At 44.0% G+C, this 24,634-nt stretch overlaps 1 protein-coding gene across 1 annotated transcript in view; it reads left to right on the plus strand.

Annotated features, from left to right (window-relative positions):
* LOC140459553 (calcium-activated potassium channel subunit alpha-1-like) overlaps positions 1-24,634 on the plus strand; it is a 106,623-nt gene that overhangs the window by 18,181 nt on the left and 63,808 nt on the right. The window contains exons 12-18 of the mRNA XM_072553798.1: positions 3,956-4,066; positions 6,054-6,159; positions 9,865-9,947; positions 13,590-13,659; positions 16,299-16,454; positions 19,168-19,277; positions 23,787-23,855. Coding sequence (XP_072409899.1) covers positions 3,956-4,066; positions 6,054-6,159; positions 9,865-9,947; positions 13,590-13,659; positions 16,299-16,454; positions 19,168-19,277; positions 23,787-23,855 — 705 coding nt within the window. The remainder of the gene's footprint in view (positions 1-3,955; positions 4,067-6,053; positions 6,160-9,864; positions 9,948-13,589; positions 13,660-16,298; positions 16,455-19,167; positions 19,278-23,786; positions 23,856-24,634) is intronic.

Below are 24,634 nucleotides of genomic sequence, written 5' to 3' on the forward strand. Positions count from 1 at the left end.
ATCCACATGCTTGGTCACCTCCTCGAAGAATTCAATAAGACTTGTAAGGCAAGACCTACCCTTACAAATCCGTGCTGGCTGTCCCTAATCAAGCAGTGTCTTTCCAGATACTCATAAATCCTATCCCTCAGTACCCTTTCCATTACTTTGCCTACCACAGAAGTAAGACTAACTGGCCTGTAATTCCCGGGGTTATCCCTATTCCCTTTTTGAACAGGGGCACAACATTCGCTACTCTCCAGTCCCCTGGTACCACCCCCGTTGCCAGTGAAGACGAGAAGATCATTGCCAACGGTACTGCAATTTCCTCTCTTGCTTCCCACATAATCCTAGGATATATCCCGTCAGGCCTGGGGGACTTGTCTATCCTCAAGTTTTTCAAAATGTCCAACACATCTTCCTTCCTAACAGGTATCTCTTCTAGCTTAACAGTCCATTTCACACTCTCCTCTTCAACAATACGGTCCCTCTCGTTCGTAAATACTGAAGAGAAGTACTTGTTCAAGACATCTCCTATCTCTTCCGACTCAATACACAGTCTCCCACTACTGTCCTTGATCGGACCTACCCTCGTTCTCGTCATTCTCAGGTTTCTCACATACGCATAAAATGCCTTGGGGTTATCCTTGATCCTATCCGCCAAGGATTTTTCATGCCCTCTCTTAGCTCTCCTAATCCCTTTCTTCAGGTCCCTTCTGGCTATCCTGTATCCCTCCACTGCTCTGTCTGAACCCTGTTTCCTCAACCTTATGTAAGCCTCCTTCTTCCTCTTTACTAGACATTCAACCTCCCTCGTCAACCAAGGCTCCCTCACACGACCATTTCTTTCCTGCCTGATCGGTACATACATATCAAGCACACGTCGTATCTGCTCCTTGAAAAAGTTCCACATTTCCACCACATCCTTCCCTGACAGCCTATGCTCCCAACGTATGCTCCTCAAATCCTGTCTTACAGCATCGTAATTTCCCTTCCCCCAATTGTAAAATCTACCTTGTTGTGCGCACCTATCTCTCTCCATAACCAAGGTGAAAGTCACAGAATTGTGGTCACCATCACCAAAATGTTCACCCACTAACAAGCCCACCACTTGTCCCGGTTCATTACCGAGTACCAAATCTAATATGGCCTCCCCTCTGGTTGGACACTCTACATACTGCGTTAGAAAAGCTTCCTGGACACACTGCACAAACACCGCCCCATCCAATCTACTTGATCTAAAGAGCTTCCAATCAATATTTGGGAAGTTGAAGTCGCCCATGACTACGACCCTGTGGCTTCTGCACCTTTCCAAAATCTGTTTCCCAACCTGTTTCTCCACATCTCTGCTGCTATTGGGGGGCCTATAATAAACACCCATTAAGGTGACTGCACCTTTCCTATTTCTGACTTCAGCCTATACTACCTCCAAAGGCAGATCCCCCTCGAACTTCCTTTCTGCAGCCGTTATACCATTTCTAATTAGCAATGCCACCCCCCCTCCTTTTTTACCACCCTCCCTAATCTTACTGAAACATCTGTAACCAGGAACCTCCAACAGCCATTCCTGTCCCTCATCTATCCATGTTTCCGTGATGGCCACAACATCGTAGTCCCAGGTACCGATCCATGCCTTAAGTTCACCCACCTTATTTCTGATACTCCTTGCGTTGAAGTATACGCACTTGAGCCCATCTCTGTGTCCACAAGTAGTCCCTGTCAGTGCTACCTTCTCCACAGCCTCCCTACATTCTTGGACATCCTGACACACAGCTAGCTTACTTGCTGGACTACAAGTCCGGATCCCATCCCCCTGCCAAAATAGTTTAAACCCTCCCGAAGAGTGCTAGCAAACCTACCCCCCAGGATATTGGTGCCCTTCTGGTTCAGGTGCAACCCATCCTGTTTATACAGGTCCCACCTTCCCCAGAATGCAGTCCAATTGTCCAAATACCTGAAGCCCTCCCTCCTACACCATCTTTGCAGCCACATGTTCAACTGCACTCTCTCCCTATTCTTTGCCTCACTGTCACGTGGCACCGGCAACAACCCAGAGATGAAGACTCTGTCTGTCCTAGCTTTTAGCTTCCAGCCTAACTCCTTGAGCTCTTGAATGACCTCCCCACCCCTCTTCCTACCTATGTCGTTGGTGCCAATGTGTACCACGACTTCTGGCTGCACACCCTCCCCCTTAAGGATTCTGAAGACACGGTCCGAGACGTCTCGGACCCTAGCACCCGGGAGGCAACAAACCATCCGAGAGTCTCGCCCATGTCCACAGAACCGCCTGTTCGTCCCTCTAACTAGAGAGTCCCCTATAACTTCTGCTGCCCGCTACAGGTAAGTAATTTTGAAACAAACTGTCTTACCTTAGCTGTAGTCTCCCGGGTTCGCTTTTCCTCGGCCGCTGCTCCCACTCAAATCGGCCGCTGCTCCCATCTCGTGTGTCAAGTTGGCCAACTGATGGCTCCGCGGTCGTCATGTGTGTCCATGTGCCTAATGTCACCCTGCCCCATGCCATCTCCCTCTTCATGGCTGTCAGAGGAAGGGGTGACCAGCACAATCAAAGTTTACCAGGCCAGATATTTTTCATGCATATCACACATACAAACGTTGTATGATTGGCTGAGATTTTGTATCCCCAAAACAACAGCAAATCATAACTGAGAATGGGAAGAAGTTGCCACTGGGAGGTTGCTAGTGAGAATCATCAGTTAAAAGATTTTCAACAACTAGGGTCAGTACAGAGCCGTGAATTCAGTACCATTCATCATACTGTTCAAATCTCAATTCCTACTGACCCATACACTTTATTTCTCCAGATAACAGGGGCAAACCTTGACGAGATGTGGCATACAAACCCAGTATTGTAAAGAGAATGAGGCAACTGATTGTGTCATTATTACCATGACCTGTGGTTTACCTTTGTCCTTTTATGGGTGGCATGGTGGCACAGTGGCACAGTGGTTAGCACCGTTACCTCACAGTGCCAGAGACCCGGGTTCAATTCCTGCCTCAGGCAACTGTCTGTGTGGAGTTTGCACATTCTCCCTGTGTCTGCGTGGGTTTCCTCTGGGTGCTCCGGTTTCCTCCCACATTCCAAAAATGTGCAGGTTAAGCCATGCTAAATTGCCCTTAGCGTTAGGTGAAGGGGTAAATGTGGGGGAATGGGTCTAGGTGGGTCGGTGTGGACTTGTTGGGCCGAAGGGCCTGTTTCCACACTGGAAGTAATCTAATCCAAACATGCAGTGGGGCAGCGTTTTCTGGGTGAACAGGAACTACAATGGATGATTAAATTAGTGAGAGACGATTGGTACAAGAAGCAGAAGAAGACATGCTTTAGCATTTCTGTCTTGAATATCCAATCCCGCCACCCCACGCTCAATGAGCTGCTGACATGTCGTGCAAATGAAAACTAAGATGATTCAACACCGGGATTTTATTCCTGCCTCCTTTTTTTCCTCTTGTACAGTCTATTGTGTCCATTCCTGAGCTGGCCTCTTTTACTCTCCAGTGAATTCAGTAAGAGTTAGAATCGAATCGAACCCCTACAGTGTGGAGACAGGCTATCTGGCCCAATACATCCACACTGACTCTAAGTATCTCACCCAGGCTTGCCCCGCTACTCTATCCCTGTAACCCTACATTCTCCATGGCTAATCCACCTAACCTACACAGCTTTACACTGTAAGAGGAAACTGGAGCACCTGAAGGAAACCCACGCAGACACAGGCAAAATGCGCAAACTCCACACAGACAGTTGCCCAAGTCTGGAATTGAACCTGGCTCGCTGGCACTGTAAGGCAACAATGCTGACCACTGAGCCATCATGCTGCCCCAACAGCTGTTCTACTCATAGAAAATCTCCAAGGGAGAGTGACGACAAAACCAGATTCAGAAAGAACAAAGAAATGACCTATAGCTCAAGTGTAGTGTGATTGTGAAGTCTTTCACCTTTGTATGCGATCTGTTACAGATATGTTATAGTCTGTGGTCACATTACTCGGAACAGTATCCATGATTTTCTGAAGGATTTCACTCGTAAAGAAAGAGAGGAAAGTTTAACAGACGTTGTAGTTATGGAGAAGTAAGTTCTGAATGCTGATAAGTACCCTTTTTCCTAGCTTCCTTGTAAGATATGAAATATATTTCAAAAGAAAAATTCTTCTGATGTGGGTATTGATGGTAAGGCTGGAAAATATTTCCCATCCCAAACCACATTGGATCTGACTGAAGGTCATCAAAACATCAAAATCAGGAACATAAATGGCTATTTAGCCCATCAAACCTGATCTGCCACTCAATAACACTGTGGCTGATCTGACTGGATCCTTAACTTCACTTTCCTCCCATTTATAATCCTTGACTCAGAGGGAAGTTAAGTGTCAACTATCTTGGCATGGTTCAGAACATGGACAGATGGCAGAGGACACGAGTGAGTTCATGAATTAGTGCTAACAAGACACTGCAAACAGAATTTACTTTGAGCTGCTTTAGCCGATGTTACTACCATAGGAAATGTGACCCTATCATTCGAACTGAAGCAGCAGTCAAACCTCATATTGTTCACAAAAATTCCCTGTCCTTGAGCATTTGAAAAGATCAGGGCAGCAAGAGCACAAGCACACCACACTTTCAAGTTCCCCTTCAAATCAGACACCATCCAGACTTGGAAACATATCACTGCCCCTTCACTTTCTCACAGTCAAAATACCCAAACTCTCTTCTGAATAACATGTGCTGAACAGCCTTGATGGTGTGATATTCAGCTGCTCCTATTTCTTGCATTCGCTGTGCATTGTTACGATGCAGCGGTGAACCCCTCTGTTAATTAAACCAAACACCCAGAAAAGCTCACCTCACCTTGTAATCTGTTAAAACATGAATGACAGGGAACTCCCAAATTCCCCTAGTTAGAGAAAATAACATCAACTTATTTTTTTAACTCTAAAAGCAAACATTAAATGTCAACTATTCACAACCCGAAGCCCCTTTTTCTCTAAACTGTTTATGATCTGCCTCCAACTCTATAACAATATAGTGTTCCAATAAGACACTTAATAAATTACAGCAACTTAATTTCAAAGCCACTCTCATCTTCGGTGTCTGTCTTCTTCTGGCTGAAGATCTCCCTGGGTCGTCTTCTTTCTCTTTATTGCGAATAGGTTTCATATGAAACGATCCCTCTGATTGAGAGTGTTTCCTTATTTCTTGAGTCTCTCTCGATGGCCATTGCTCTGTCTCCAATTTTCAAAATGGTCGCATTCTTATATCTCCAACATCAGACTGTCTCATCAGTTCGATGTTGGCAAAACAATAAATTCAAACGCAATTGGGTTTTAGTATCCTGGGGCATAATTTAAACTGATTGGTTAAATTCAGATTATTGTACAAAACAGCAACCAACTCAGATATCCATTTCACAGCCAAATGTTACATATTTTCAATTTCCCAGTACACTCTGGGACTGCCATCCAGTCTTATCACAGGGGCTTGTAAGCTCTCAGTTCAAACAGCATTCTTTCTTAAAGGTACTGTACATGCTTGAGTTACAGTGGTTCAAAAAGAGAACACACCACCACCACATGGACAATAAGTGTGAACCCAGCCAGAAAATGCTCCCCGGTAAAGAAGTATGAAAAGGGAAGGACCCAGAACTCTGCCTGTGTATCTGAACTGCAGAATCACTTGGATAGACCTTAAACTTACTGCTGCTTATAGGCTTGAAATGAACCTGGTTGATTGACGCTAATTATAGAGCCAGTTATTTAATTAATAATGGGTTGAAGGGTTATGGAGACTGGGCAGGAAGGTGGTGTTGAGGCGAGATGAGATCATATTAAATGGCAGAGCAGGCTCAAGGCGCTGAATGGCCTCCTTATGCTCCAAGTTCTTAAGTTCTTAAAGAGAGAACTTCATTTTCACTTTGGTCAATTTGTGGGAATGAAATGACAGATGCTGCTACCTCCACATGTATCCGAGGACTCAGCAGGAAACTGGGAATCACATGACAATCTAATCTTGGTTTACAGAAATGTCTTCTCAATGAACATGCCTGCCTTGCTTCCTTACAGCTTTAACCCTGGCCTTGAGCTTCAGGCCTTGTTCAAACGACACACAACTCAGATGAAGTTTTTCCAAGGATCAGTGCTCAGCCCCAGTGATTTGGACAGGATTCGGGTAAGAACGTTAAGATGCTGCTTGTGTTAAGGAGATAAGACAGAGGCTGAAGTGCACTCAATTGCCACTCCTCTATTTATTTGGGTTAATCTACCATGAAAAAAACATCCCCTGATCTGATCTCCTGACTGCAACAGAGTATTGCATGTTGAGGTACCCATTGCAGGTTTCTCATTGTAGGTGACTCTGTTGAGGAAATCATCACACCCGTTGTCTGGTCTCTTGGCAATGCCTTGTGGTTAGCCATATTCATTTTGGGGTCCTACACCTTTGATCTAACACCGTAGAAACAGGGTTATATGAACACAGCAGTTGTTCTTTGTTGAGTAGCGATCTTTTCCAGGAATGAGGAATTAAAATAGAGCTGTAACAACCTTTGGACAATGACAGACAGTATTCTTGGATAATACAAAGGTATCAGTTTCAATCCTTCAGTATTTAAATCCTCAGGGCCACTCCTACATACATCTTTTTTAGTGGCTTGTTATATATTTTTAAAGATCCTTGAGTTCTCTATCATTCTATCGGCCAGTGCTTTCTCCTGTAGTCTGCTTTCCTAATTTCCTTTTAAAGCTCCCCCCTAGCCCTTTCATACTCCTCCAGAGACCCTGCTCTCAATACCTGCCACAGACTTCTCCAGTTTCTTAATCCCCACCATTCTGCCCCATGACCCCAGGGTTCATCGATCCAGGTCCCACTCTATGTCGTTCACCCTTGAATGTCGACAGTTTTATCTACGACTGGCTACTCCCAGACCGCATGGGTCAAGATCTTAGTCAAATTAGCCTTTCCCCACTTGGGAGCTTTTATTCCCAGCCTATCCTTCTCCTTTTCCATACTATCCGAAATATAAGTTATGGTCACTATCTCCAAACTGCTCCCCTACAGATTCACGTTCTACCTGCCTGGGCTCATTTCCAAAGATTAGGTCCAGAACTGCCCCTCTCCTCTTTGGGTCTCTAAATACTGGCTAAAAATGTTCTCCTGGAAGGAATTTAAGAATTTTGCTCCCTCCCTGCCTTTTCTCCTTAAATCTGTCCCAGTTAAGAATGTAAGAACGAGGAGCAGGAGTAGACCATCTGGCCCTTCAAGCCTTCTCCACCTTTCAATAGGATCATACCTTTTCCTGCACTTCACACATCCATTTTCTCACCTCTTTCCCCATAACCCTTGATTCCTCCACTGATCAATTGTCAATAATTAATTCCTTCATCAGTATTGCAATTCTCCTTCTCTTCTATTCCATTTTCTATCTCATCTGAATGCCCTATAATTAGGAATAGTGAGTTGCCAAACCTGCCGAACTTTCAGCTAAATCTCAATTATACCTTTGATACCATACTCCCATGTGACTATCTGTATGCTCAGCTCATCTGTCTTATTCCTCAGGCTCCTTGCATTCAAATATACTCCATTTCACTTTGCTAAACTTACTCCTTTCTGATCTGACCTATGTCCCCTGTGCCTTCGAGACTCACTCGCATGTAATATCTAATTCCATCTCAGATTCTCTCCTCTCAGAACTACTTGTCACAATATCCATTTTGTAAAGTTCTCACCTTTGCCAGAATGATCTCAATGCCTGAGGAATCTAAGGCCCTCCCTTCAGCAATAACCCCCTCTTCCAATATTCACTGCTGCTTGGCATCAAAAGTAATGTAAACATTAATATCTGAAGTCCTTTTTTTTCCAATTTTCTACCTAACTTGTAATGCCTGCTTGCAGGATCTCATTTCCCATTCTTCCGAAGTCGTTGGTCCAATTTCGGGCTGTTCAACCTTCCCTTTCAGAATGCCCAGCAGATATTCCATGATATCCTGACCCTGGCCTCCAGGAGGCAATGTCCCATTCTGGGGCTACATCTACACCCATGAAAATGCCTGTGTACTCCTCTCACTCACAAATCCTCTGCCACTGTCATCCTTTCCCACTTTTTAGATTAGATGACAGTGGGGAACCAGGCCCTTCAGCTCAACAAGTCCACATTGACCCTCTGAAGAGTAACCCATCTAGACCCATTCCCCTACCCTGCGACTCTATATTTGCCCCTGACCAATGCACCTAACCTACTCATCCCTGAACACTATGGACAATTTAGCATGGAGAAAGTGAGGACTGCAGATGCTGTAGATCAGAGCTGAAAATGTGTTGCTGGAAAAGCGCAGCAGGTCAGGCAGAATCCAAGGAGCAGGAGAATCGACGTTTCGGGCATGTGCCCTTCTCAATTTAGCATGGCCAATTTGCCTAATGTGCACATCTTTGGATTTTGGAGGGAAACTAAGCACCCGGATGGAAATCCACATAGACACAGGGAGTGTGTGCAAACTCCACACAGACAGTCACCTGAGGCTGGAATTGAACCCAGGTCCCCGGTGCTGTGAGGCAGCAGTGCTAATCACTGAGCCACCCTTAAATACATTTCCAAGAAGCAAATCTAGTTTGTGTGTTGAACTGAAACATGGCACATCCCGAACAAGCTGCAGCAAAAAAAGCTATCTGCCCAAGTGGCAGTGGTGGTTTTTAAAGCCACCCACATTACCATGGCCTTGGCTCTGGCTTGCTTCACAGAGAATTCTCACTCTGACTTTCCAAGGCTGAAAAACACTGTGTGAGGGGGTTTCCTCACAATCTGCCTGGTCCCCTTCTTCTGTCTGCCGCCAATCCATTCCCTCTCTGCGTGTACCTATACTTCCCTAAGCTGTGGGATGACCATATCCTGAAACATGCTGTCTAATGCACTCTAGCTGCTAAATGAGTGCTCCAGCCAGAGATACCTCCTGTTCATGGTCATCCAGGCAACCATGAGTGTTTAGGATTTCTCATATCATACAGGATGTGCAAATCATTGGTCTGAGGGCCCCAGGCATACTCTCACTCAGCAGAATATGGATCTCTGGTTTACTTTCCCCTTAGTCCCACTTAAACACTATTGTTCTTGTCTAAATTCATTCCCAAACTAACGCTCAGAGCCCTCAATCTAAATGCTTTTCTGTAAGGGTCCTTACCTCACCTGTTCCTTTAAATGATACTGATCCTGGTGAAAGGGTCCTTACCTCACCTGTTCCTCTGAAGCTCAAGCTCGTTACCGTCCAACGCAGTGAATTTATCATCCACCTCCTCCTAAACCTCCATTTGTAGCCGAATCTTTTACCACCCCAATGCTGGACAATCCCATGAAAAGGTAAGCCAGGAGATGAGTGGTCTGGCAAGGTCATTGATTTTTGACAGAATGTAGTCAAGTTGACTTATTAGGAGAGCTCTCTGGCCCATGCTACTCCTCTTGGTCAGTACCCTCGGTCCAAACAGGAAAACAAAAATTAATGGTCACCAAAACGCCTCTCACTTCCCAAGTCTGCCCCATGATGGCTGAAGCTTCAAGGTCAGATACTTCCTCAACAGGAACTTACTGAGCATGAATATAAGTAGTGCCTTAATATCATGGCTCCTGAGAACATTTGTAGCAAGATAATTATGCATTTGTTGCTTCAGCCTCTCTGGATCTGATTGGACTCTCAGACAAATGTGATCAATGTGATCGTCTGTTTTTAGATTTCCAATCATTTTTAAGGGAATAGTTCTTAACGGCATGGCTTCGTGAAAGGGATGGAAGAAAATGATGATTGTTTCTTGGCAATGGAAAGAAGTGAAGAGTTTGTTCTATTTATATTTCCTATTTTGTACGAATGAATTCTTTTCCCTCTGTAGCCGGACAATGCAGATGCCTGTCTAATTTTGGCAGACAAAAACTGCCTGAATCCTGAAGCGGAAGATTCTGCAAATATCATGAGGTAGGAATTGGGTGTGGAAAGGTAGGTCAAGCTGCACTGATGCAGAACCCTGACTCCTCTGAGCACATCACCAGAAGGCAATGGCTTTACTCAGCAGTACAATCTGTACCAAACATTTCAGCCGACTCAATGGGATTATTTCTGATGAAAATTAGTGCAGGAAGAACTGTTGGTCAGGATGCCTGGGAGAGCTCTGCTGACTTCATTTGAAGGGTGTCATCGAGTCTTTTGATTCTGTGTGAACAATGGGGCAAGGTCATAGTTTCTTCTCTCATCCAAAGATGTTTTTCCCAAAAAAAACATTCCTGCTGTTTGCTCTGAGCTGATCTTTGATGTGACTTACATTTTTTCCTGTGCCCATCTTTCCACATGAATTAGACTTGTAGAGCCATAAAACAGACCCTTCAACCCAACTAGTCCATGCTGACATGGTCCCCAATTAAATAGTCCCACCTGCCTGTATCCTTCCAAACCTGGGAGAAAGTGAGGACTGCAGATGCTGGAGATTAGAGTCTAGACTGTGGTGCTGGAAAAGCACAGCAGGTCAGGCAGCACCTGAGGAGCAGGAGAATCGATGTTTCGGGCAAAAGCCCTCCATTCCTGATGAAGGGCTTTTGCCCGAAACGTCGATTCTCCTGCTCCTCAGATGCTGCCTGACCTGCTGTGCTTTTCCAGCACCACACTCCCTCCAATGCTTTCCTATTCATGTACTTATCCAAATACCTTTTAAATATTGTAACTGTATCAGCATCCACCACTTTCTCTGGCAGTTCATTCCACACATGAATCACTCTGTGTAAAAAGTTGTCCCTCATTGGCTTTTTAAAATTCTCTCCTCTCAACTTAAAAATATACCCTCTCGTTTTGAACTCACCCAACCACGGAAAAGACCTTTGCTATTCACCTTATCTATACCCCTCATGATTTTAACAATCTCAATAAGGCTTCTATGTTCCTGGGAAAAGTGTCCCAGCCTATCCAGGGCTTAGTACTGGCTCCACTTTTGTTTGTCATTTATAGAAAAAATTTGGATGAGAATATAGGAGGCATGGTTAATAAGTTTGTGCATGACACCAAAATTGGTGTCGTGGATAGTGATGAAGGTTATCAAAGTTTACAAAAAGATCTTGATAAATTGAGTCAATGGGCTGTTTTAGTCATATACACTGTTGGCAAAATAGAGAGGCAGTTCTCTCTTGTGTCCTGGACAATAACGAACATATCTGTGGGAAGCGAGAGAAGGGATTGCTGGATCTCTTGCTGAGAAATTTGTATCATCGATAGTCACAGGTGAGGTGCCCGGAAGACTGGAGGTTGGCAAATGTGGTGCCACTGTTTAAGAAGGGTGGTAAGGACAAGCCAGGGAACTATAGACCAATAAGCCTGACCTCGGTGGTGGGCAAATTGTTGGAGGGAATCCTGAGGGACAGGATGTACATGTATTTGGAAAGGCAAGGACTGATTAGGGATAGTCAGCATGGCTTTGTGTGTGGGAAATCATGTCTCACAAACTTGATTGAGTTTTTTGAAGAAGTAACAAAGAGGATTGATGAGGGCAGAGCAGTAGACATGATCTATATGGACTTCAGTAAGGTGTTCAACAAGGTTCCCCATGGGAGACTGATTAGCAAGGTTAGATCTCATGGAATACAGGGAGAACTAGCCATTTAGATACAGAACTGGCTCAAAAGTAGAGACAGAGGGTGGTGGTGGAGGGTTGTTTTTCAGACTGGAGGCCTGTGACCAGTGGAGTGCCACAAGGTTCAGTGCTGGGTCCTCTACTTTTTGTCATTTACATAAATGATTTGGATGCGAACATAGGAGGTTTAATTAATATGTTTGTAGATGACACTAAAATTGGAGGTGCGGTGGACAGCAAAGAAGGTTACCTCAGATTACAACAGGATCTGGACCAGATGGGCCAATGGGCTGAGAAGTAGCAGATGGAGTTTAATTCAGATAAATGTGAGGTGCTGCATTTTGGGAAAGCAAATCTTAGCAGGACTTATACACTTAATGGTAATGTCCTAGGGAGTGTTGCTAAACAAAGAGACCTTGGAGTGCAGGTTCATAGCTCCTTGAAAGTGGAGTCGCAGGTAGATAGGATAGTGAAGAAGGCGTTTGGTATGCTTCCCTTTATCGGTCAGAGTATTGAGTACAGGAGTTGGGAGGTCATGTTGCGGCTGGACAGGACATTGGTTAGGCCACTATTGGAATATTGCGTGCAATTCTGGTTTCCTTCCAATCAGAAAGATGTTGTGAAACTTGAAAGGGTTTAGAAAAGATTTACAAGGATGATGCCAGGGTTGGAGGATTTCAGCTATAGGGAGAGGCTGAACAGGCTGGGGCTGTTTTCCCTGGAGTGTCGGAGGCTGAGGGGTGACCTTATAGAGGTTTTACAAAATTATGAGGGGCATGGATAGGGTAAATAGGCAAAGTCTTTTCCCTGGGGTCAGGAGTCCAGAACTAGAGGGCATAAGTTTAGGGTTAGAGGGGAAAGATATAAAAGAGACCCAAGGAGCAGCTTTTTCACGCAGAGTGTGGTATGTGTATGGAATGAGCTGCCAGAGGAAGTGGTGGAGACTGGTACAATTGCAGCATTTAAGAGGCATCTGGATGGGTATATGAATAGGAAGGGTTTGGAGGGATATGGGCCGGGTGCTGGTAGGTGGGACTAGATTGGGTTGGGATATCTGGTTGGCATAGACAGGTTGGACTGAAGGGTCTGTTTTCATGCTGTACATCTCTATGACTCGAGAACTATCAAGAAAACATTTTTTTTCTGGTCATTACCACACAGCTATTGGTGGGAGCTTGCTGTGCACTAATTGGTAGCTGCATTATTGACATTACACCATTAGTTTCCAAGGGCATTTCTTTGGCTGTGATATGCATTTTCTGATCTGAGCAGTTGCCATCATAATTCTCACCTCTCTCAGGTACAAATTCTCCCTCAAAGTAGCTGCTTTTTCGGGTTCTAGTCACAATTCTGTTTTCAGGGGCAATGTGGCTCAGATAGCTCAGTCATTCAGGGCCAAACGAGGTGTGGATTCCTCCCATCAGTTGTTACCAGGTTGTATGAATGACACAAGTGGAAATTCAGCCAACAATTCATGAGGGACTGGTATCCTGCAACCCAAAAACAGGCTGTGACAGTCCAGGTGAAGGACTGGAGATGTAAAGCCCTAAGACAGGTCAATTGGGAAATTTAACATCTTGCTCAAGCAGATTTCACAAAAAATGTCATACATTATTGGCTGATGTAGAAATATATGAAAAGTAAGATATGACCAAAAGACTATTCCATCCTTCAAAGCAGATATGTCTATCAGCAAAGCCAATCCCTTCAGTTCCCTTACTGTCCCATCAAACCACATCCCTCTATTCCTCGAACTCTCTCATTGAACCCCATCCCTTTATTCCCAGAACTCCCTTTCTCTATTCCATGAACTCTCTCTTAGAAGTCTATCTCTTTCATATCCTGTTGGTTATTTCCCACAGTGCAATCACTCCAATTCTTAATCCCAAACTGCCAACAGGAACTGTGTCCTGACAGATGTGCAATGATCCACGTGTCTAACAGCTCTCAAATGTCTTCATCTTTAACTGCTTATAACATTTTTCTTTCCTTCCTGGTTGTAGGGCAATAGCTGTCAAGCAGTACTGTCCTGAAATAAGAGTGATTGCCCAGGTACTGCAATACCACAGCAAGGTAAGCCAGGTCATTGTTGGAGGGCTGAGAATTTGACTCTGGTGGTCTCACCCTGACACATTGCGTGATATCTTATAAAATCAGAATCATTTTTGGGAAAAGGGAACAATCAGGAATCCCCCACCATTTTGCCTCATTTTTGCATGACCTCTAACTCACTGTTTAAGACATACCTCAGTAAGACCACTCTGGTACCTCAGGTAGTAAAACATTAAGTCACCAACGTCCTACCAGACTATCAGAACTGCTGTCTCATTGGAGGGACACACGACTGGTAGTGGTTTGACCTGAGGCTCATCACACTTCAGGAAAGGGGAGAAGTTGAGAACAAGAGTCCTTTGTGGTACTGTCAGCCAGTGCAGGAATTGAATCCACACTGTTAGCATCACTCCTCATCATAAACCAGCTATCCAGCGAACTGATTTTACTGCTCACAAGTAGAAGATCCTTTCCCAAGGACTTGTGTTCACAAACGAGGTTTACATTCCTACTGGCATTCAGATAATTACAATGAGGCCCTGTCTGCCCTATTGTGTGTTTGTAAATAATCCAATAGCATGACGTCAAACATGTATTTCTCGACAGCTCTCACTCCTGACCAGACCAGTCCTTTAACCTTTTGTGATTTTGCCATTTCCTATTCAAAGTGACAACACATCACAAGTACCTCAATAATTTTGGGATGTCCTGCATTCATAAAAAGCTTTGTATCACAGCAAATTTTACATTGCTCAATCTCAGTAATCCACTTTCCACCATTTTCCTGAACCAACTAAACAAGTCCCTGGGGCTACCAGTGACCAGAAACTAAAATTGACTTGCTACTTAAAGACAGTGGCTACAATAGCAGGTCAGAGTCTAGAAATCCTGGAGTGAGTAACTCACCTCCTGACTCCCCAAAGCATGTCCACCATCTACAGGACACAAGTCAGGAGTATGATGGAATACTCCCCAGTAACCTGGATAAGTGGGGCCCCAACAACACTCTGTTATGGACTAGGCCAGACCACTCAAAACATTCTTAAGCAGGCAGGCCATCCATAACTTTGCAATTTGTTTTGGTAAGTGTACAGTGAGAACTAACTGGAGTAAATTACCTAGGCTGACTACCAGGTTTTATAACAGACAAACATGTATTCACAAAATTACACAATGAAACATAGAGAACAGAATAAAGAACCCTTACAGAACTCAGTCTATCTAAACTAGAGTTAATTATAGTCCCAATAAGCACACCCCCTTCAAAAAAACAGTAAAAAAATGGAACAAATGCTTACAGGTTGAAGTTCGGAGGGCAGAAGGAGAGAGAGAGTTTTTGCAGCCTGTTCACACAGTCCACTGCTAAACGTCTCACTAGTTCTGGACTGAACTGCTCAGCTAAAGAGCTGACCACTCCCCTTTCATTATACAGGTCACTTCTAAAACATGACCACTTTGGCCTGAAGTCTCATCTGTTTACCTATAAACAAAAGGCCTCTCAAAATCCTTTTTCATTTCTGTACCAAACTAGTCACCTCGGTGCTGGGAGAGTTTTATGAAACCTCTGAAAAAAAAATCAAGGGCACAGTATCCTTGAGAAAAGGAACAGCTTTGAGAAATAAGAAATCAGCTTTGTGACCACTCAAGAAACTTGACGCCTTGTGGAATAAAGCAATCCACTCACTGGCATCATATCCACAAAGCTTCACTCCTCCACCAGCAACACCTAGCGACAGCAGTGTGTACCATCTACAAGATGCATTGCAGTAAGTCACCAAGGTTCCTTTGACAGCATCTTCCAAACCTGGGTTCTCTATCATTGAGTAGGACAAGAGCAGCAGATACACGGGAACACCACCCTCTGCAAGTTCCCCTTCAAGCTACTCACCATCCTGACTTGGAAATATATTGCCATTCGTTGAGTGTCACTGGGTCAAGATCCTGAAACTGCCTCTCTAACAGAACTATGGGTATACTAGCACTGCATGGACTGCAGCAGTTCACCACTACCTATTCTAGGTCAATTAATGCGATAAATGTTAGTCCAGCCAGTAACGGCCATGTAATAAATGTAATGCAAAACTGAGGTCTGCAGATGCTGGAGATCAGAGGCTAGATTAGAGTGGTGTTGGAAAAGCACAGCAGGTCAGGCAGTATCCGAGGAGCAGGAAAATCAATGCTTCGGGCAAAAGCCCTTCATCAGGAATGATGTAATAAATGTTAGCCTAGCTAGCAATGGCCACGTTTCCTGAACATAAATAAAAACCGACACACAAACAAAGAACAAAAATAGGCCACTCAGTCCTTTCAGCCTGGTCTGCCATTCAATAAGATTATAGCTGATCTGATTTTAAACTCAACTCTGCATTCCTGCATATACCCGACCATCTTTCATCACCTTGGTCATCAAAACATTATCTACCTCTGTCTCAAAAATATTTCAGGATTCTGCATTCATAGGTATGAGAAATAAAATAATAAATAAACAAAATCCCACCTTCCCATCTTGACCTTCATTTCCCACTTTATTGGCAAGATCCTTCAACTCCAACAACTATTTTTTTAACCCTATCCCTAGATGCCTCACCCACCTTGTATCAGTGCTGTATAAGTATGTTTTTATACTGTACTTGTGTCATTGAGATTTGTGATAATAACAGGCCTACCTGCAGAACATCCCCAGTTGGGACATGAAGAAGAGAGATAGTGTGATCTGCTTGTCGGAGTTGAAAATGGGATTTATTGCTCAGAACTGCATCGTCCCAGGTTTCTCCACGCTGTTGGCCAATCTCTTTGTCAAGAACACCCAAGTAGTGGTAAGGAAGAGTGGGCAATCGACGCAAATCTAATCTTCCCCTGAACAGCTAGTGAGACTTGTGGGTGAGGTGTTGAGCTGAATGAATAAAATTCTAGAGACAGTTGTCAGGATGCGCAACTATCATCTCAGCCTGTACAGAAGGACCATGGGAGGGCTTGAGGGCAGAGAAAAACCACTGAAGGTGTTTGCTGATGCAACAAACACCAGCTCAAAGTGAGAGCATCAGGTCAGGGCTGGATACCATGCACAACCAAGAATCGCAGTCAAGGGGAATCAGGGGAACTAAAACTCCATTGGTTGGAGTTACACTGAGTACTTACAATAAATAAAAACTCAATTTCCTGGCATCCATCACATTCTGAGATAGTGAAATCCACAGATTCACAATCTATTGGGAGAAGGAATTTCTCCTCATCTTTGTTTTAAAACAATAACTTCTCTATCTGGGGACATTTCTCATCGTCTCTCTTGTTTATGAAATCATGAGGGGCATGGAGAGAGTAAATAGACAAGCTCTTTTCCCTGGGTGGGGGAGTCCAGAACTAGAGAGCTTAGGGTGAGAGGGGAAAGATATAGAAGAGACCTAAGCAGCAACATTTTCACGCAGAGGGTGGTACATATATGGAATGAGCTGCCAGAGGAAGTGGTGGAGGCTGGTACAATTGCAACACTTAAAAGGCATCTGGATGGGTATATGAATAGGACGGGATTAGAGGGAAATGGGCCAAGTGCTGGTAAATGGGACTAGATTGAGTTGGGATATCTGCTTGGCATGGATGCGCTGGGCCGAAGGGTCTGTTTCTGTGCTGTACATCTCTATGACTTTCCTACATGAAGAGACATTCTTTCTACATCTACGTTGTCAATCCCCTTTAGTGTCTTATATACCACAATTAGATATCCTCTATTTCTTCAAAATTCCAGACCAAAGGCCTAAACTTCTCAATTTCTGTTCATAAGTTAAACCCTCATCTTTGGAATCAATTTAGTGAACCTCCTCTGAATTGCCTTCAATACAACAACAACCCTCCTCAAGTAAGAATCAAAGCGTTCAGACAAGACATTCCCAATGCCTGACAGAGAGAAAAACAACTGAGAAAACCCCACAGCAAACAGGGAAAACATACCCATAAATCTTCTCTTCAAGTTCCCCGGCCATTTGCTCAGAGCAGCTTTGATATCAGAGCATTGAGTCCGTTTTACATTGTAAGACCATAAAGAGGAGCAGAATTAGACCATTCAGCCCATCATATTTGTTCTGCCATTTGATTATGGCTGATATGTTTCTCAACCCCATTCTACTGCCTTCCCTCTGTAACCCTTGATCCCTTACCAATCAAGGACCTATCTATCTCTGTCTTAAATACACTAAGTAGCTTAGCCTCCACAGCACTTTGTCCCACAGACTCGCCACCCTCAGGCTGAAGAAATTCTTCCTTATCTCAGTTGTAAAGCACTATCCTTTCACTCTGAGGCCCTCGGGTCCTTGTTTCTCCTACTGGTGGAAACATCGTCTCCATTCTATTCTGGCTTCTCAGTATTCTGTCATTATCGTGGGAGGTACGGTGGCACAGCGCCAGGGACCGGGTTCAATTCCCGCCTCAGGCGACTGTCTGTGTGGAGTTTGCACATTCTCCCCGTGTCTGCGTGGGTTTCCTCCGGGTGCTCCGGTTTCCTCCCACAGACCAAAAATGTGCAGGTTAGGTGAATTGGCCATGTTAAATTGCCTGTATTGTTCGGTGAAGGGGTAAATGTAGGGAAATGGGTCTGGGTGGGTTGCGCTTCGGCGGGTCGGTGTGGACTTGTTGGGCCGAAGGGCCTGTTTCCACACCGTAAGTAATCTAAATAATCTAAACAATCAGATTCTCCCTCATCCTTCTGAACTCCATCCTGTACAGATCCAGAGTCCTCAATTGCTCCTCATATGAAAACCCCTTCATCTCTCGGATTATTGCTGTAAGTCTCCTCTGGATCCCCTATAAAGCCAGTGCATCCTTCCTTAGATACGAGGCCCAAAACTGATCATAATATTCCAAATGCTTTCTGATCAGAGCCTTCTACAGCCTCAGCACGATATCTCAGTTAATGTATATTAGCCCTCTCAAAATAAATGCTAATCTGGTTTAGATTTGTCCTTTTTGTGTTCAGGACATACCTGGGCAATGTTCCATATTGTCAGATAGATGACAGTGCTGTAACTACACTTACTGGAAGAGCTTGGCTAGGGGAGTGTCAAATTCTAGAGCACAAGACTTCACTACTGCTGTTGGAATGTGGTCAGGACCCATAGTGTTTCCAACCATTTGTTGATAATCACGCAGAGTGAATCAAATTGACTGAAGATTGGAATCTGTGAGATTTGGGAGCACTGGCAGAGGCTGAGATGGACCTACTTTGTTCAGTCTGTTAATGTAGAACATGCATAGTTGTGTTCCCAACACTGATCCCAGTGGAACTCCACTAGCTGCCATCCTTTTGGTGGGTTAGCTTGAAAGACTTATGAACAGTTACCAGTGAGTGAGTCTTTGAAACCATGAGCTACTTAAACACGTCTTATTGGAATAATCCTTTTCGACAAAGATAAATTTGCAGTGGGAGTATCAGTTTGATAATTCACTCTGAATTCACTCACAAATGTTGTATTTTCTGCCCTGAAACTTGCTTCTCTCTTGGATTTTCCTGTTGCTTATAAGTGCTTTTGCCATTTGCAGCATAAAACCGGAAACTGGCTCGAAATCTACAAAGAAGGACTCAGCCAGGAAATTTACACCGAGTTTCTGTCTGACAGCTTCGTCGGCATGCCCTTTAATTCTGTGTGCGAGTGAGTGACTTCCCAACATTGTTGCAGCCATAATTTGGGAGTGGGAGGGAGGGGGAATGTCCCCCAAAGAACTTGCTGACACTTCCTCCTAACATTCCACATTATACCTAGAGTGCTACCTTTCAATCACCCTCTCCCATTGTAACAATATGATCTAAAGCCTGGTGAATTTCTAATGGCACTGCTCAAGCTTCAAAGTCGCTCAGAAACTGAATTCAATCTCCAGTTAAGTTCATGTGTTTTCTCCTGAAGTTTATGCTTGCATTGTAGATTCCAGATTAGTGTGCAAATTAGTTCTTCCATTTCCAACATTACAATAGTGGCTAGTCTACATTTTCAAAGGACTTCACTGGTCACAAAGTGCTTTGAACATTTTGCCATCATGACAGCACCAAGTTTCTTCTTGAATTGAACCCTCCTGTCTCCAAAGGGCTGTGAATCTAGAATGGGAGCCGGGCAGTGGTGTGCCTCAATGACTTCCTCATTGCTCTCCAGAAACTACACTGAGCAATTACAGCTTCCACCATGCTGAGATCAACAAAACAAATTACAAACACAAGGAGAGGTCAAGTCCACAGTTGAAACATTCACAGTTGTAAAACTAGGGATACTGCCTTGTGGCTGCAGGATCATTACCATCCAGGAATAAGGCACCCCGAAATCACTGTGATCACCCTTGTTCTTAGAATCATGCAATGCAGGAGAGGTACTTTGGCCCACTGAGTCTATCCAAGAAAAAAATACACCGTGACCTACACTAGGCCAATTTTCTTGCACTAGGTCCATAGCCATTAATGTTATGACACTTCAAGCACTCGTCTAAGTACTTTTTCAAGGTTATGACGTTTTCCACCTCAACTACTCTCCCAGGCGGTGTGTTCACCAATGGTTAAAAATGATTTCCTCAAATCCCCTCAAGCTTCCTGCTTTTCACTTTAAAATGATGGCCCCTTGTTATTGACCCTTCAACTAAGGGGAACATCTACTTCTCTGAGGAAGTGACAAAGTTGATTGATGAGGTAAGGGCTGTAGATGTCATAAAAATAGTATTCAGTAAGGCATTTGATAAGGTTCCCCGTGGTAGGCTGATGGAGAAAGTGATGTCGCATGGGGTCCAGGATGTACTAGCGAGATGATAAAGAACTGGCTGGGCAACCAGAGACAGAGAGTAGTCGTGGAAGGGAGTTACTCAAAGTGGAGAACTGTGACCACTGTGTTCAAACAGCGATCCGTGCTGGGACCACTGTTGTTTGTGATGTACGTAATTGATTTGGAGGAAGGTATCGATGGACTAATGAGCACGTTTGCAGATGACACTAAGATTGATGGAGTACCAGATAGTGAAGGGACTGTCAGAGAATGCAGCAGAATATAGATAGATAGGAGAGTTGGGTGGAGAAATGGCAGATGGAGCTCAATCAGGCAAATGCGAGGTGATGCATTTTGGAAGATTAAATTCAAGAGCGAACTATACAGTATGTGAAAAGTCCTGGGGAAAAGTAATGTACAGAGAGATCTGGGTGTTTGGGTCCATTGTACCCTGAAGGTAGCCAAGCAGGTCAATAGAGTGGTCAAGAAGGCATATGGCATGCTGTCCTTCATTGGACGGGGTATTGAGTACAAGAGTTGGCAGGTCATGTTACAGTTGTATAGATCTTTGGTTCAGCCACATTTGGAATACTCCATACAGTTCTAGTTGCCATATTACCAAAAGGATGTGGATACTTTGGAAGGGTGCAGAGACAGTTTACGAGAATGTTGCCTGGTATGAAAGGTGCTAGCTATGAAGAGAGGTTGAGTAGATTAGGATTATTTTCATTAGGAAGATGGAGGTCTAGGGGAGACCTGATTGAGGTCTACAAAATCATGAGAGGTATAGACAGGGGAAAAGTCTCGGGAAGATATGTGTAGAAAGTTCTTTACACAGAGGGTGGTGGGTACCTGGAATGTGTTGTCAGCACAGGTGGTAGAGGCAGGCACGATAGCATCATTTACGATGTATCTAGACAGATAGATGAATGGGAGAAAGAAAGCTTCTTCAAGGAAGGCATCCTTGCAAGAGGATTCGCAGTAGATTAAAATCTTCTAGGAGATTCTCCTGCTCTTTGGATGCGGCCTGACCTGCTGCGCTTTCCACCAACACATTTTCAGATAGATGAATGGGCAGGGAGCTGAGGGACACAGATCCTTGGAAAATAGGTGACAGGTTTAGATAGAGAATCTGGATCAATGCAGGTTTAGAGGGCCGAAGAGCCTGTTCCTGTGCTGTAATGTTCTTTGTTCTATTCACCCTGTCCATGCCCCTCATAATCTTATACATCTCTATCAGGTCCCCTCTCAACCTTCTCTGCTCCAAAGAAAACAACTCATGCTTATCCAGCCTCTTCATAGCAGAAATGCTGCATTCCAGGGAAATCTCCTATTCACCCCTTCCAGTGCAATCAAATCCTTTCTATAGTAAGGTGACCGAACTCAAGTCCTGTACAGCTCCAACGTAATCTCCCTGGTCTCATAATTTACACCACAACTGATAAAGGCAAGTATGTTGTATGTTTTCCGAGAGACCCCATCAACCTGTCCTACCACCTCCAGGGATCTGAATACTATCAAATGCAAATCACAGAATGCCTACAGTGTGGAAACAGGTGAATCCATGCCAGCCCTCCGAAAAGCATCTCACCACCTCATCCCTGCATTTACAGCCGACATATCCCGAAACACCACAAACAATTTCCCACAGCCAATTCACCTAACCTGCACTTCTTTGGACTGTGGGAGGAAGCCAGAGCACCCGAAGGAAAGCCACACACACACAAGGAGAACAGAAAAGCCCCACACATTCACCCAAGATTGGAACTGAACCCAGGCCCCTGGTAGTGTAAGGCAGCATTGCTAACACTGAATCAGCGTGCCACATGGTGTCCTTTTGGCTCTCCGTTCTTCTGAGCTTCCTTTGTTGTGCAAACCCAGGCTCAAAATTAAGGTGAATTTGTCATGACCTTAGTTTCCTGCCAATGTTCCTTTTCCAAGCTAAATGCAATACAACATACAGCCTTGTCGTGGTGACATTGGCTTAGTTATAGATTTCTGATCCTGCACTGCCACCAGCAGGTATTGAGCAGAACAACAGCACTTCGAATACACAAGCCAATCTCAAAATGTTTATCGGAGATTTAAAATCAGACAAGCGCAAAAGATCAAAGTTGCCAGTATCTTGCGAGTGTTTTGGAGTTCAAGGAGGTCAAAGAGATAGGGAAGGGAGAGTCTATGAAGGAGGTTAGAAGGCAAATAGTAGAATTATAAAATTGAAGCATTACTTATCCTGGAGCCAAAATTTGTGAATGTCGGTGAATATGGAGTGATGGGTGAAGGGGTTTTGTACAAAGATTTGAATGAATCTGAGTTGCCAGAGTGGACAGTCAGCTGGAGGGCACTGGAATGGTCAGGCCTGCAGGGCACAGATGTGGAGTTATGCAGCAAGTGAAGTGAGAGAGAGTGATGTTGGTTATGTCACAGAGGTGGAAAACATGTAATTGTCGTGGAAAAACGTGGCTGGGAGCTCACTGCAGTAAACTATGACACAAAGTTTGTTGGTTTAGTTTCAGAATGTCTCCAAGGAAAAGGATGGTGATGCTAGCAATGAAACGGGGTTTGGAGAATTGTGGCAGTGCCACTATCAATGAGTTTACACAAACTAGACGTGGCCATTCAGCCCCGTCAGCTGTTATATTGGAACCAGAAGAAGCTTTTCAGCCTGACATGATGTATGGAAGCAGGAGGAGTACATTCACAGCATCCGCAGAGGAGGGTGGGGGGGAACAAAGTGCAAGAGAATGAATGGAATTGGGAAGACTTCTTGTCTTATTCATTCATGGGATGTAGGAGTTTCTGGTTAGGCCAGCATTTATTGCCCATCCCTAGTTGCCCAGAAGGCACTTAAGAGTCAACCAAATTGTTGTGTGCCTGGAGTTACATGTCAGCCAGACCAGGTAAGGATGACAGTTTCCTTCCCCAAAGGACATGAGCAAACCAGATGGGATTCTCCCAACAATCGGCAATGGATACATGGTCAGCATTAGACTCTTTATTCAAGATTTTGACTGAACTCAAATTCCACCACCTGCTGTGGCATACATTTTCAAACATTCTCTTCTCCAATTTACATTCACCATAATTTCCCAAAGAATTTAGATTGATTCAGATTACAGATAGATTTGGGAAAATAATTGAAAGGTAGACAGAGTATGACAAAGAGGAAGGAGGACATGTTGTTTAAAGAGGCAGTACAGGACCAATGGGTCAATGGCCTCATTCTGTAATTGACAACTCCATGGTAACAGCAAAGAAGCTTAAAATGACTAAAATATGTGATTGATTGTGGAATGCTGAAATAAGGATATAAATTGGAAATCCATGTAGAAAATGATTTTTTTAAGGCTATTCTATTGACTGCAGTGATTCACTATTCAATGTTTAACCACTTCTGTCTCCGCACTTGCCTCTCCCCAGGGTGTGCTATGTTCGGCTAAAGCTTCTATTGATAGCCATTCAATATAGGACCAGCTCAGACAACATCAGGTACAGATTGCTCCTGATTATCATAGATTTTATTCTTGAAAATCATGTGCTAAAAAAAATTGCTTTATTTGAAACTCATATTACCATTCAAACTCATGTAAATTTTTGGGTTACATTCTCAGAACATCAAACAGGGACAGAATACAAGCAAATAAAACACCAAAAGAGACATGAAAAGTTGCAAGCAGAATATCTTGTAAAAGTTTCGCTCTGTACATTTCTTTTTCATCATTCTCAGGGTGTGGACGTTGTCAATATATATTCCCCATCTCTAAAAGGTGATGGTGAGCTGCACCTTAAACCTTCCTTAATTGTTGTTGTCCATGTGGTGTCAGAACACCCACAATGCTGCTCAGAAGAGAGTTCCAGGATTTTCATCCACTGACAGTGGCAGGAACTGTCATATAGTTTAAGTTTCAACCATCTTCAGCTGCTTCATCATTAATCTTGCCTCCACTAAAAGGTCAGAATTTGGGATGTTTGCTGATGATTGCACAATGTCCAACACCATTCATGACTCCTCAGGTATGTCCAAATGTAGCAAGACCTGGACAATATCCAGGTATGTGCGAGCACACGACAAGTAACATTGATGTGTCAGGCAAAGGCCACCTTCAACAAATGAGAATCTAACTAATGCCATTTGATATTCAATAGCCATTGCCATCACTGACTTCTCCACTATCAAAATCCTGGGAGTTACCATTGACAGAAACTGAACTGAACTAACAGCTCCAACAATACTTAAGAAGCTTGACACCATCCAGGATAAAGCAACT

Source organism: Chiloscyllium punctatum, chromosome 35 (genome assembly GCF_047496795.1).
Source record: "Chiloscyllium punctatum isolate Juve2018m chromosome 35, sChiPun1.3, whole genome shotgun sequence".
Lineage (NCBI taxonomy): Eukaryota > Metazoa > Chordata > Chondrichthyes > Orectolobiformes > Hemiscylliidae > Chiloscyllium > Chiloscyllium punctatum.